General features: G+C 38.5%; 1 protein-coding gene across 1 annotated transcript; it reads right to left on the bottom strand.

Moving 5' to 3' along the window:
* Positions 1–2,832: 2,832 nt before the first annotated feature.
* On the bottom strand, positions 2,833–14,764 carry LYVE1 (lymphatic vessel endothelial hyaluronan receptor 1). Its single transcript, XM_072930741.1, has 6 exons — positions 11,707–14,764; positions 8,136–8,295; positions 7,890–8,029; positions 5,365–5,667; positions 4,542–4,620; positions 2,833–3,828 (listed from the first exon to the last, which is right to left on the bottom strand). Exons 1-6 carry the CDS (start codon positions 11,786–11,788, stop codon positions 3,642–3,644), a joined length of 951 nt encoding a protein of 316 aa, XP_072786842.1. The 5' UTR covers positions 11,789–14,764; the 3' UTR covers positions 2,833–3,641.
* Between the last annotated feature and the right edge of the window lie 28 nt (positions 14,765–14,792).

Below are 14,792 nucleotides of genomic sequence, written 5' to 3'. Positions count from 1 at the left end.
GGGCAGCCGGCGGTGGCGTTGCCCCGCCGGGACACCACAGAATCACAGGATCGGTTAGGTTGGAAAAGAACTCAGATATCATAGAGTCCAACCTGTGACCGAACACCACCCTATCAATTAGACCATGACACTGAGTGACACATCCAGTCATTCCTTAAACACCTGCAGGGACGGTGACTCCACCACCTCCCTGGGCAGCCCATTTCGATGTCTGATCAACCTTTCTATGAAGAAATTCCTGCTACTGTCGAACCTGAACCTCCCCTGGCACAGCCTGTATCCTCTCATCCTGTCTCTGCTTTCCTGGGAGAAGAGACCGACGCCCTCCTGGTCACAGCTTCCTTTCAGGCAGTTCTAGAGCTTGATAAGGTCATCCCTGAGCCTCCTTTTCCCCAGGCTAAACACCCCCCCATCATGATAATTTTGCTCCCGACCCTTCCCCAGTTCCACTGCCCTTATCTGGGCTCACTCCAGCCCCTCAGTGTCCTTCCTAAGGGGCTCAGAACAGGTCACAGCAGTCGAGGTGTGGCCTCGCCAGTGCCCAGTAAAGAGGGACAATCCCTGCCCTGCTCCTGCTGGCCACACTATTATCCATTCTGACGCATAGCAGAAGTGCTGTATAGAGCTGGTTTGTTTAAGAAACACTCTGTAATAGCTGGGCTGACAAAAATGAGATCACTTTTCACCTTGCTGCACCCTCAGCAGATGCACACTCAGTGCTGCACGGCCCAGGATTCACAGTGCCTTCACTCGTAACTATGAGCTCTCTTAAATAGTGATTTAAATGATGCTGAGTGCCTGGCTCAGTGGGATCATCCCAGGCCACAGCTGCTGGTGCCAATCCCGGTCTGCAGGGAGGATGTGGGTGGTGGATGTGAGTGGCAAAGGTCAATGCTCATTGACCTTTTCACAAAAAGAACCCAATACCCATAAACGACAACAAGCCATTGAGAAACAGACATCCTAGAACATCCTCTGGGTCATCCATATCCTGATGCTGCAATATTTAATTCTACTTTTTTTTTTTTTTTCCCCTTAATTTTAAGAGGAGAAAAGGAGTAGTACTTCCTCTTCCTGCCTGCTTCTGTTCACACATGGACACACGTACTTCCCACACCAAAGGCATCCCTCTATGCCAGACAGGGATTGGGCTGGACTGGAAACCTTGCTGGATTTCCTGCAGGCCAAGCACCCCTTTTGCCTAAGGTCAGCAAACATCTGTAGCCTCAGTGTGGGAATCTGAGTGGTGTTAGCATCAAGTGACAAGTACAGACTGTGCTCTCCTGCTCAGTGGGATGAGTTATTTGTCCAAGGTGCTTGAGCAGCTCTGGTACATCAAGGAGATTCAGAACTGTTGAGAAGGTCTCATTAAAAAAAAAAAAAAAAAAAAAAAAAAAAAAAAAAAAGCATAACACTTGAGAAAAATCAGAAACATAATGAAGAATTTCTCTTAAGTTTCTGCTACCTCTAGTTAAGGGTTTGTTGTTTGACACTTTTTGTCTAGATACTTAAATGTTTCCTGTTTGCATTGTAGTAGTGCATCCCTTGCAATTCCATTAAACAATGAGCAGGAATGTTCTGTACTTTCCAATTCCAAGGTAACTGAGTAGTACTAACTACATAGAGACAATCTCAAATAGAGTCCTTGTTGATCAGTACTTAGAGCTGCCTTTATACCATACGCAGCAGTGTAACAGCTCCTTTAGCCCTTGTGGTGTTGGCATAAATTGTGTAGTGAAATGGAGGGGCAGATCAAACCATGTGCATTGGTCAGGCAGCAGTGGGAATGTCAGGATGAATGCTGAGTTTTTAAGGTACATGATAAAATAAGACACTTAGAGGTTAAGGCAATATCTTATTAAAACAGGATTTTTTTTTTTTAGTAAGTAAACACTTCAGGGGAAAAAAGCACCCTTATTTAGCTCTGAAACAGAAGCAACATTACAATTATCTCTTGGCTGTAGGGAAAATAATAGAGAACAGGTAATTTCTAATCTCTAAAACATGGAAAAGAGAGGCAGAAGGGAGATGTTAAAAATTTCCTAAACTACCTGGAATCCACTATGTTTTCCTGTGCCCTTGGATCTGTTTGCTACTCTGGCACCTTCATGACTGGTGGCTGTGGCTTTTCCTGATGGCCTTTCTTGTGCTGTCTGCTCCTCACAGAGCACTTCCATTCAGGACACAAGGTATTGCTGTGATGTTTTGCAAGGAGAGGAGTTACTTAACTGGCTGGGAAAGCTGTGTCTAGTGCTGTCCTCTGTTGCACATTTTTCTGCTAAAATTCTGCTGAGGGACATCTGAAATGAGCAGTTTTTAGAGTTGTACTGATTTACATGGAGCCATAAAATATTTCTGAACTATATTAAAAAAAAAAAAAAAAAGCAAGAAGAGAAAACAAAAAAACAACCCAGGGAATCTCTTAAGTATAACGCTAGAAATACACTATAAATCATTGCTAGTGGAATGTATAAACACTGGTCATTTTAAAATTTATGTGAATGAAAAATATCCAAGTTCATAATCCAGTATCCTACACTGTTGAAAACACAATATAGGTGACCAGTTCTATTGCTATTTTAATTATTTAATTATTATTATTATAATCTAAAACTATGTTTTTTAAGCTGATGGAGAGAAAAAAAAAAATCTTTCTTTGGCATTACAACCTCCTTCAAATATGAAGGGAAATTATCAAAATTTTTATTCAGGAAAATATTTGATAAAATGCTAGTGTTGTTATAACAACTAACTACTTCTGTAACATTATGGTTATATGAATTCTTTTTACCATGAGACAGTTTTTGTGAGAATAAATTGTCCAGACAAACATATCCACCATAGTTTATTTTTTAGGGAGCACCATAGACATCCCATATCACCTGAGACCTTTATTATGAAAGCCACACTTAAATACACACAAAAGATCTCCATTATAAGTCCTGTTCAATGATTTTTTTGTCCCCCTCTGTCAAATATCTCATGTGGAAGAATGATAATGGTTTCAATAAATAAAACAGTAAATTATGATACAACAAAGGTATCTAGGTTATTAATTGCTGTGTATATATATATATATATATATATATACACACCAGCATCTTTGTACCCTTCTTTGGGCATTTGAATGACAGTGGCTTAATCCTTTGAGTTTTTACTCCCTTGTAAACAGACCTGTTTCTTCTGTTTGTAAACAGACATTTTTAAAGCAGCATGGAACCACTGAGTGGAAATAAGCTAATCTACATGAGAAAGAACTACAGTGTCAGCATTTTATTTTAGGCATTAGGCTAGCAGACATCCTCCAGCAGATATAAAAACCTTTTAGTTATATATTGATCTGAAGTCCATGCAAATAGCTAATGTAGTGCATGTTGTTAATAGCATATTTTTAATTGCTTCTTTATTAAAGATGAAAAATGAGCTGTAATATGGATTTGTAGAAATTATTTTGAGTAAATAAGATGCCATGTTCTTCTGCAAAAATATTTGCTGCCAAAGATGTAATTATTAAGAAACCAAGGTTTTATATGTTAAAGATAGAGCAAATATGAGTATTTACAATCACTTATGTTTAAAAGCACTACTAAGTTCTGTGTGCTTTATTTTATACTTCCATCAAGAACTGTACATTCTTCCCTTTAAACTTCTGCTTCTAGACATTTTACTGTGGCCTCAGGCTTAGTTTTACACTCTTCTACCTTGTTTCCATTATTCTGCGTTTCCTTCTCAGGTGTTTGGTCATTTGATTTTGTCTCTTTCAGAGCAGTAGTTACAATTGTTTCTTTTTGCTGATTCTTGTTTAAAAATGGTAAGGTTTTCTTGTACCTTTTAAAAGAAAAAAAGATAGTAAAGCAGAAATACTGGCATAGTTTGGTAGTATCACTCAAACAACTGGAATTAAATTACCATACTCAAGCAGAAGTCTCTCAGAGGATAGTGGCATGCTAGATCATTGTGCTTTTTCCAGCAGTGTGTTTTCTAAAGAAATATTTTGGTATTAAAAAAAAAAATAGACAATGTCTATTCAGGATTTGTGGTACACAATGATAAAGCTGTCTGGGCTGGGGTGTGAGAACTGCACACTTTTTAGTAGCATTTAATGTATTGATGTACTGTATTGAAGTCTAAGTTTGACAAATGAGTTCAACAATTTTTTTTTTTCTGAGCAAAATCATAGTGCAGTAATAAAAACTTTCACCTTGAGTGTGACACAAAAAAAAAAGGATAGAACTGCATAACAACAGGTGCACATTTCAGTGTTGCTATTTTGACACAATTGGGAATGTTTCACACTAGGCATGATTGACCAATTAAAAGGAGGCAATATCTTTTCTGTTCCTTTTCTAAAGCAGGGAGTGGCAACAGCAACAACAGACTTATCTGCATAAAAACAGGGTTTACGATACTTAAAATTTGTGCAACACTGTCATGTCATCATCATTACTTCTCTGCTCTTTAGTATATATTTTAAATATTCAGTGATTGCACTCTAGGAGTTAATCCACTCCAAGAGAGGAAAAAAAAAAAAACCAACTTACTTTTTGATATAACAGACTGCTAGAACAACAGAAATAATGAAGAAGATGATTGCCAGTACAAGAAGTGTTGTGGGGATACCTGGAGATAAAAGTGATATAAGCACAGTGTTTTTATTTATGTACTTAAAGCTGATGTTCTGAAGGCTTAAGAGCAAAAGTCTGGATTCTTCTAAAACCAACCTATTATAACAGTACATACACATGAACTGAAGAATAGAATATTAGGAAGATCAAAAGATGAGTTACTCCTGGTCATTTCTTTCAGGATAGCCTAAAACTGGTATTTGGGCAATCCCTGACAGATATTTGTCTAATTTGCCCATTGGAGGGTTTTAACAACCTGCTTGAAGAACAGACTCTTGTTAGTAACTGTTCTTACAGTTAGCATGCCTTTCCTCATATTTGGTCTGTTTCTCCACTGCTGTGTTCTTGTATATCAAGAACAGTTCTCCATCATACTTTCTTGGCTTCTTCTAGTTTTAAGAGCCTGGTGAGTTTTTCAGTACACTGAGAGTGTTTGCCAAGATTTTTCCCAAATATTTTTTACCCCAAATCACATTAACCAGAATGAACTCACACCATTTCATATTAAAATTTATCATAAAGTATAAAATCAGATCTTAGTTCTCCTTAAAAGCTATTTTTAATCCTCTGCCCTATAAGCCTTGTTCTGCAAAACCAAAACACTCCTATTCTGCCTCCAGGTTCAGCTTTATCAAAATGGACACTGGGGCAGCAAACAAAAATAGCAGTGAACAGTTTGACTACTGACTCCTACATCATTAGCTCTTTTCATTAAATAACTACCACATAAGGCCTTTACCTCCAAAAACAACAGCATCATTCTTAAAGGCCAGGTGGGGAGTGTGCCTGGGAGAGTTAGTGGGTGAATGCTCCTCTGGCGTTGGTGTGGTGGGCCCCTCTGTTGGTAAGAGCGTTTCAGTCACACATACGACACGGAATCTCTTTTTCAGGAATCGTTCTGATTCAGTCACAGTCTCAGTGGGCACCGTTGTGATGTTCTCAGTCAAATCAGAGGCTGAATATGCAGCTAAGTCCCTTGATGCAGTTGATAAAGGAAATGTGGTTGTAGTTGGGTCTGGTTGACATGAATTAATCTGAACATCTGCAGCAGGGAAAAGAAATACGTAAAATTTGTGTAGAATGCCAGCTTTGCACTTAGTACACCCACATTTATTGAAGTTGTTCCTCAGTCTTTCCTTTCTAGAAATTTTTAATTTTTTGTTCAAAAAAGCTTTACCCAAACCAGGCAAATATATTCTATTTCAAACATGTGGTTACAACTTAGATTATACAGCTTTTATCATTACTCACACACACTCCTTTGAGCAACTGTGGTACTCATTTTATGATTCCATACCAGACTATATCCCTCATGAAAACTACTTAGAGTAATACTGTACATAAAACCCAACAGTATAACATCCCACAGAGAAGGGAGCAGCTTAACTGCAGATTCAATGTTAAAAAGAATTTAAATTATATTAGATATATGTTCAAAATATATGCATGTACTGTTGATACCTGGAAAATTAATTTGATCTCCTGTAAAATAATGTAGCCCATAAAAGGCACCAGTGTGAGATAATAAAGAGATTTGACTGTAAGTGGGGAGGAGAGAATGGGAAGTAAAAAACTTCAGCTTTGAAGAAAAAGAAGTAATTTCCAGAAATTTAGTCATTTAATAGAAGTGGATGTTGCATGTATAAAAATGTAGGTGCAAGTGAAGTTTTATATGGAATTGGAAAAGCTGAGTTCTGAATCAGGCTCCTGTGAAAGTGTGAAAATTCTACTTTGCTAGTGAAATTCTGTATTATGCAAAGCTATAACAACTTCACTAAAGTAACAACCAAGTTAACATAAATACCAGGGAAACGATGTATGTGCTGTTTTCCAAGTGAATCCCCATGGGAAGTCTGATGACGCAGTCACCTTTACAGAATGAAATGCCAAAGGGCAGGGGCTTGACGCTTTTCCCACTATGGTTTTTCAAGAGCTTTTGGCAAGTTTTTTGGCACAAGAAAATTGACAAAATGAGCTTCTGACAAATACTTCGGAATGAAATGGAAAGAAATGCCTAGAACAGGCAACAGTTTGGAAATTAAGAAGAAAGGACTGCAGAATCATCCTAATGTGAAATATACATTTAATGGTTTTCTAATCATTGAGAAAACTTTACTTTTTTCACACACTCTAACAGTATATATTTGCTTTTTTAAATTAAGGTAAACAAAGCAAATAATTTGGAGTTATTTGTTGCCTCTTTAGCATCACCCAATCTACCCAACACTTTTGATGCAGAATAACACACATTTCATGCAGTGAATGTGGCATAGGCCTTCTCTCTGCAGCTTTATCTTCAGTCTCTTTGGAGACTCCAGTGTTCACAGTCACCAGGGAGGTCTCAGGTCTTTACATCTTTGCATCTCCATCTTTCCTCTGCTTTCCAGCCCTTGTTCACACAGTGTTCCTGAAAACTTTCAGGATTTTTTTACATATCCTCTTGCTCTTGTTATCTAAAATTCATTGGCCAAGTCTAGGAACTGATTCTAAATAATGATATTATCCTTTTTTTGGTCTAATTATTGAAATATTTGTCATGTAATAACCATAGAGATGGGACACAAGTAGGAACACAACATATCTAGTTACTTATTTTTAGTAGAAGCCATTAAGGAACAATATTGACCTATTGTGCTGAGATCTAACTTATATCAAGGCCTAAATTCTACTGTTGGTCTTCAGTCTGTAAATAGCCAGTGCGGGGAAGGGCAGATCTTTTAACACTTAGGGTGATGCAAATTAAAAAGAACTGTTGGATTTTACTGATTAGGAATCTAATTAATTTTATGGTCTCTTGGAAGTTCTGGCTTGTAATTTAATTTGACTTAATGGATAGACCTCCCTTTATAAAAAAAAAAAAAAATCTAATTTTCCTGAAGTAACTCACTCTTAGACTTTTTGCAAGAGCAGGCACATCACACACAGACACCCTGATTAAACATTAAGTCACTCTTTTAAATTATCATACCCAAATTATCAAAACATATTAAAAGCATTGAGTTAACATTAAGTAATGGGAAAAGCAACTCTTCCTCAAGAGCTCTAATGTCAGCACCACATTGATAATTAGGATTAACTGAATTCACCTTTTGCATTTATTGGAAGCTTCTGAGCCAAGAACAGCTGGACAGTGTTTAAGACTGGGGTGGGGGGAAGGTCAACAAATTATAGGAAATTACTCACTTTTATGATTTTTTCATGCAGATTTAAAACATCTAATATAATCCAAAACAAAAAGAAAATGCAGTTGTCATGCTTACATACCTGAGGAATTGAAGCAGTAGAGATGAAATTTTTTATCCTTGCCAGCATTCCATTGTGCTATTCCAGTTTTTCCCTGACCACATTTCTGGTTGGATGTTATCCGAGGAATAACAGCAAATCCATCTTTCACCCATCCATAGCTGCAATAAAAAGGTCCAGTGCTTTTAGTATGAGATTTATCACCAGCTTCAGCTGTGTGTGAAGGTGTTCACTAAAGGTAGTGGGCCACTAACTGATGGCACATACTTGCATGTTTCAAAGCCATGTTTCAAAGCCTCTTCAACTTGTATTTTACTTGCCAACTCTAGGTTGAATTGATTGCATCCATTACTTGCTTCTGAAAAATTCGCTTTCTGATCAAGATAAATTCCTATGCCCTTGATCCTGCAAGGTGAATTAATGGAACCTGTAATTAAGCCATAAAATAGTCAAGGTTAGTATTTGAATATTAACATTCATTCCTCATGAAGAATTTAAGATCAACTGAATTGAATATTTTTTTTTAAATTTCTAGCTTGAGGATAGCAGAAAATTAATTTCTAGCATAAAAGAGTTTTTAAAAATAGAATGTATTTTTTAAACACAATAATCTGAGATTTCAAGAGGCTTGACTGTCATTAAACTAAATGCATATACAGCCTTTTTTCTCTTTTCTTTTTTAAAATGAATTCAAGCTAGCTGTTGCACCAAGGCATTGATTCTGTTATGACACCCTTCTTATCAAGATGGTAAGGTATGTAACAGCAAAGGAATTACACATAACTTTTCATGGAATTAATACACGAACAAGAAAATAAAAATATTTTATAATTTCTGATGTTCCTTATTCCTCCTAAACTCTTTTTTCCTTTTTTTTTTTTTTTCCCTAGTTTTGCATGATGCTTCCATCCCTCAACCTCTATCAAGTTTTCCATTTACTGTGTTTGGGAGGCAGCAGGAAAAGAGGAGATAGGCCAGGTGAATGTAACACTTTTCCAGGCAGTTCATCCAGCTTTTTAAATAGCCACAGCTGGCACACTCTTTGTGACACCTGCACCAGCGAGTGCATAGCTCAGGTTACACCTGCTCTTCTTTCTCATCTGTGTTAAGGGCATAGGACAAAATTCAGAATTCGGCACAAATAAGGAGAAAGGGTATTACTATTTTGCCTCCATATTTTACTGAGAACATTTACCGGAAAAAGAAAGATTATTTTGGAGTTACATACAGTAATTTCCCTGTCAAATGAAACATTTCAGCATTTGATTACAGACATGTCAGCTAATCACCAGTCACAGGTGGTACTTCCTTGTTCAATATGTTTGTCAGACTGTATTCACTAGGTGTGTGCATTAATGTGTATTTCACAAAATCCATGCTTCAGAATGCAGGCAGTCCATAAACTCTCAAGGCAGGATGAAGTGATGCCTCCAAATCCACCCCATGACTTCTTAACAAGACAAGTTAAACTGAATTTTATGAATGAAAAGATAGAACTGTCACCAAGCCACTCTTGCGATGAGAAGGAGATAAAAGGTGACTAAGCTTGTGTGGAGTGCTTAGAAACCAGACAGGCTTTTAGCTCCTGCTTCCACTGATGTGGTGGGGCTGGAAATTACTTCGGAAAATGATGCATCTCTGCTGTCCTTACATTTAGTTTAAATATTTGGAAGAGCTGTCTTTGAATCAGGTGGCTTTATCTCAGCAGAGAGGGAAAGCCACTGAACCCTTGAGCAGTCCCCTCAGAAAAATTGTGGCTGCATCCAGCCCTGACCTTAATGTAAGTCAAGCCCAAACACATTGCAGGGGGATGCAGAGAAGCCCTGGTGCTCAGTGAAGCTGTGTGCCCTGTTAGCAAGGACTTCAAGTCTACCTTATTTAGTCTATTATTTTCCTATCTTCAGATTTGAGCCAACACAACTTTTAAAAATGTAATGTTGAGAAAGGAAGCTTCTCAATGACCAACTTTACAAATTTCAAATAAATCTGAGAAGTTGACTGAAAGGAATTTAATGAACTCTTAGAAAATTATCTAGGTACTTGTGAACTGCTACTCTCATTAATCATTCAATTACAGGACAAATATTTTCACATGTGTATTGCAGGTTAGATACACAGCATAATATAGAAATTCAGTGCCAGAAACTTAGGTTGCAAATTATAAGAAAAGTGACTCTAGGATATGGACCAAAATTGTGTCTTAGAATTTCCTAGGCCTTTTAACTCAAAACAGTGATTTAATGATACATTTTGTAAAAGTTATGAATTTTAAAATGTGAGGAAGGAATCCAAAAAGAGAACAGTAGCCTTTTCAAGTCTCTTCATAGCTCTTAAATCACCTCTGAACTCTGATCTAAAGATGACTGAGTTTGTGCAGGAGCAGACTAATCCTTTAGAAGTACATTATCCTTTGTGGTCCACAAGCTACACATAGCTATACTTTAAGCTCTGCTCAATTTAGGTAACCTAGTACTGGCACATTCTACTCAGTATTTTGGTCTTGGGTTAAAAATCTGGTTTACAGAAATAAGTGAGAAGACCTAGACAGAAGAATCTCACAGCAAGACAAAGTTGCCATAGAACAGGAAGAAAATAGTTCAGTTTTTGTAAGCTGTGGATGTTGGCCTTGTTATGTATTAGTTCCCTTTTTGTTTTTTGGGGTTTTTTTTTTTTGGGGGGTGGGGGTAGAGCTGTTGTTTTTCTCTTTGCCTTGTGTCTAACCTGATTTATTAGAGTCACTCTGATTTATTAGAGTTCCTTTTGGCTGCTGGTGTCAGGGAGCAGCAAGCATGAGGCTGCTGCACAAGGAAGGGGGCCAGGAGCAGAGGGTGACAGGCACAGTCCCACAGCACCTTAACAGCACCACAGGGGAGATGGCAACAGGTTTCACTGCCACCCAGAGTGCAAGACAACGAGTCAGACATCCAGAAAGTCCATTTGGGAACAGTAGGAGATAGTTCTACGCATGCCTGAAGCCTGTCCTGGAGACAAGGTTACCTGCAGCCTAAATCCAAAGTCCATATGTGAAGCCCAGACAGCAAAACAGGAGGGAAAAAGCCCAGACAGTAACTCACTACCACAAAAAAAGCTCCAAGACACAGCTGGGGTTTAGCCCTGAGCTTAATTGGAGCTCTTGGAGCCATGAGGGTGCATGAGAATGTGTCCCATGGAAGGTCACTTCCTCAAGCTCTCCTTTTCCCCAATGGAAATTGTACTGTGTTGGTTTTGCTGGAGGACACTGCTGTGGTTGGGTACTCCAGTCCTGTGGAATTTCCACAGGACTTGAGCATCTAAGTCACTCAGTCCAGAAGTCTTTCAGTAGGTGAGAAAATCAATTGTCTGCAATAACTGTATATGTTCTTTAACAGAAATAGAACAAGCATTAAATCCTTGGAAAACAGCGAAGCATCTGGAGGGTTCTGGTGTTCATTGTGCTTCTGCAGATATCCCAGCAGCTACTGCAGTAAGGATGGATTCTGTCAAGTTAATAATGGAATTTGAAAGAGAACTGGTGTCATATTTTGCTCTGGTATTTAAAATGATACAAAATAAAGTTACATTTCAATAGACCTGAACTTAATCCTAAATGCAATACCAGATCTTTAAAATAAGCAGTTCTGTGACATTTAGATTCAAAGGCTTCAGCATTTTCAGCAATTGAATTAGACCAATAATGAAAGTTTCTCTACATGCTAGTTTTTGTTGCACTGTATTCTCAAAGCCCTGTGGCTTCCTCTGCCAGAAACACATTTTTTACACATGCTCCTTCCTTCCCCACATTTTTGTTTGTAAATCCAGCTACTTTTTTCAAGGCTTTAAAAAGTGGAACTTTACATACCTGTTACAAAGTAATTTTGAGCCAGGAACGTCATAACCCAGATGAAAGACACTGCTGAGGTAACTCCAAGAAAATTTGCCATTGCCACCAGCTTGGAAAACTCAGAAAAGTAGGAAACTCAAGGTAGTTTGTCTCCTGTGCTAAGGAACGTTAAGGTATTGGATGCTGTCAGATGATGAGATGACTTCTGGAAAGCAACTTCAGCTGTCACTGCAGTGCTTCATAGAAAGAATGGCAGAGGCAGTGTGGTGACTGTCCCACTGCAGGGCGAGGTCACGGAGCGGAAATCCCTCATCACCCTTTCCACTGGCTTTCATGTGGGAATGGCTGGAAAATGTCACTGCTGCTGATTCACAAAGCATGGCTGAGGAAGGGAGATAAGGCTGTCAGACTGCTAAGTCAGTAAACACTTCGAAAGAAGTTTTTCTTCTGCTATTTTTTCCTGTTTTACTGATGAACAGATCATTATTCATTGTTGTCTATTCATCTGGTAAATAAAACAAATCTTCTATTGTATCATACTATGCCGCACAAGATTTTTCTTTTTTATTGGAACTGGAAGGGCATCCATTCCCCACTGTCCTATTTGTCTTGATGGAGTAGTTTTACTTTTTTTTTTCCTTAGAGTTCCAATGCAAAAGTAGTTCTCACAACACTTTTGTGTTCAAATTACTTCACAGGTAATATGAAACTTATTTTTAAGAGATTTGCAGATACACTACTGTAAATGAGATTCCTCTTGAGACCACAGGTACAGAGGTGGCAGCCAGTGCCATCACTGCTGCCTTTTCTGACATTCCAACAAACAGTGACTCCCTTGGATTGGTTCAAAACACAGATGATCCTCACAGCTATAATTTAGAAAACCTTCAAGTAGTCTTAGCAGATTTTTTCCAGAGGTTCCAATAAATACAGAGTGGGAATGGAGTTCAAGGGATGGGCTAATTCCTTTAGTCTCAGTCATATCTGCTGTATCTACGTTATTCCTGACAGATGTTTGTCTAACCTGTTCTCAAAGATTTCCAGTGACAGATTCCTAACATTTCCTCTAATATTTCCTCTTGTTCAGTGCCTCACCGTTCTTTACAGTTCAAAGGTGTTCCCTACACTAACTTGACTTAGCTATTCCCTGGTATAAACCTATCACTGCTTCTCCGGCTGGCAATGGACGTGGAAGATAGTTTACTCCCTTATGTGTTGCAACTATTTTATGTTTTTAAAGACTTATGCCTCTTCTCCCTGTTTTCTTTCAGCTAAGAAACCCCTGCTGCCTCACTCTCTTGCTCCATGTGATGCCTTGCCAATGCCAAGATTAATTAATAAATTCATTTACCTGCTTTACAGTTCAGAATGGTGTCAGTCTTTTTATTATTGCAACAGTATGATTTTCTTACATCATGTTCAACTTGTGATTCAGCAAACTTTTGGATATCCACTGTCTCCAGGCTGTTTTCAGAGTCCTAGAAACACAAGTGTAAGAGTGTAAAGCTACCTCTTTAAATTGTGGTTTGCATTTAGAAAGTCCCCAGCCAATATATGAGACAGCATTAACTTTTAATGGGGCACAGGCACAGCTCCTGCAGCAGCATGTAACAGGGTTATTAGATCGTGCTCTGTAACACAGACAAAGCCTGAAGAGAATGCTTGGGGTCAGTGAGATCTTGTCTCCATTAGCAATGATGAAATGAAAATTGGATTGATTTCGGGCTGTGCTTTGGAAGTGAATTTGGTAAAACTCAATGACATCTTTAGACAAAGTTCTAGCTCCAATTTCTGTTCCCTCCCTTATTGTGCTGTACTTATCTCCCTCTACAAAGCCATGGCAAAGTCAGATACTGTAATCAGACTTAGCCCCACTTGAAGAAGGCTGTAAGAGGATTCACTGGCATTTACAAGGTAGAAGCAGGAACTAATTCTCAGTTATTCTGTAGCTCTCATGGACTATAGACTGTGGCTGTAAAAAACTGAGAACATTAAACAAAATCTTTCCATTGAAAATGCTTACCTTGAACTCCTAAGTATTTTCTACCATGAAAACTAATAAATAGCTGGGTTTCTGACATTTTAAAATTGCATGCTACTTGTCCTGCCAGATCTTAACATTTTGTGCCGTGGCAAAGTTCCTTTAGTCAAACTCTTGATATTTAGTAGGATTTTTAGCTGCAAAAATGAGATAAACACCTTTGCAACACCAAGCAAAACTATGAGCTCCTTCATCACAAGGTCTTACAGATTATGAGAGGGAGAAAATAATTTTAGAATGATGAAGCAAGACTGAAATAACTTTGGCTTTTGTCTATTTCTTCCTTTTTGTAGTTCAGCTGTTCCAAAACTGCGTGGAAGATCACTTATCTGGCCAGTAACAGTACAAAAGGTCTTTAACCTTTTGGTGTGCCTTCTTCATAATCAGTGTGGCTAAAAAAAGCAGATCTATGCTGAATGATTAATTAGTCTTTGACCTAAATACTTATTGCAACCTATATGAAAAATTCCCTGCCTTTTATGTCAGCATGTTTTAAAATGCTGATGAGGATTGCTAAACAGAAAACTGATACGGCAGAACACATGTAATTGTTCTCTACAATAATTTCAAAAGGAACCTTGAAACCTGAACAGCTGTAGAGGAACCAAAAATTGTTCATGTAGAAAATACAAATATCAGGGTCTTTCCATGGAACCAGTAATTGCTTTCCAGGTGGTTGATGTCCCAGAGTTTGTCTCCTGGCAGAGACCATCAGAGATTCAGAACTTGAGGACTGACTCCTACCTGCTGGTCAGGCAAGTCTGCTCCCCACTAGACTCAGGCTTCCCAGACCTCCCAAATCCACGAAGCAAACTGACCTTTCACCCAGAATCCTTGGGTTACAGATTTCCCTTGTGGCTCCCATGTTCAGCCTCCTCCGTGGCACGTGGCCTCCCTCTGAAGCAGGAGTTAAACTCTTTCCAGGATATTTCAGCTTCCTCTCTCAGCTGGTTTCTAGGGCATGGCAGGGATGATCCTGCTTCCAAACATTTCTCCATTGACACAGGAGTTTGCTCTCCTCTTCTGTACCATTTTCCTGCAGAACTGGAAGACTAAGAGCAAG

Source organism: Taeniopygia guttata, chromosome 5 (assembly GCF_048771995.1).
Source record: "Taeniopygia guttata chromosome 5, bTaeGut7.mat, whole genome shotgun sequence".
In the NCBI taxonomy this organism is placed as follows: Eukaryota; Metazoa; Chordata; class Aves; order Passeriformes; family Estrildidae; genus Taeniopygia; species Taeniopygia guttata.
This window is presented reverse-complemented; position numbering and strand designations above follow the sequence as displayed.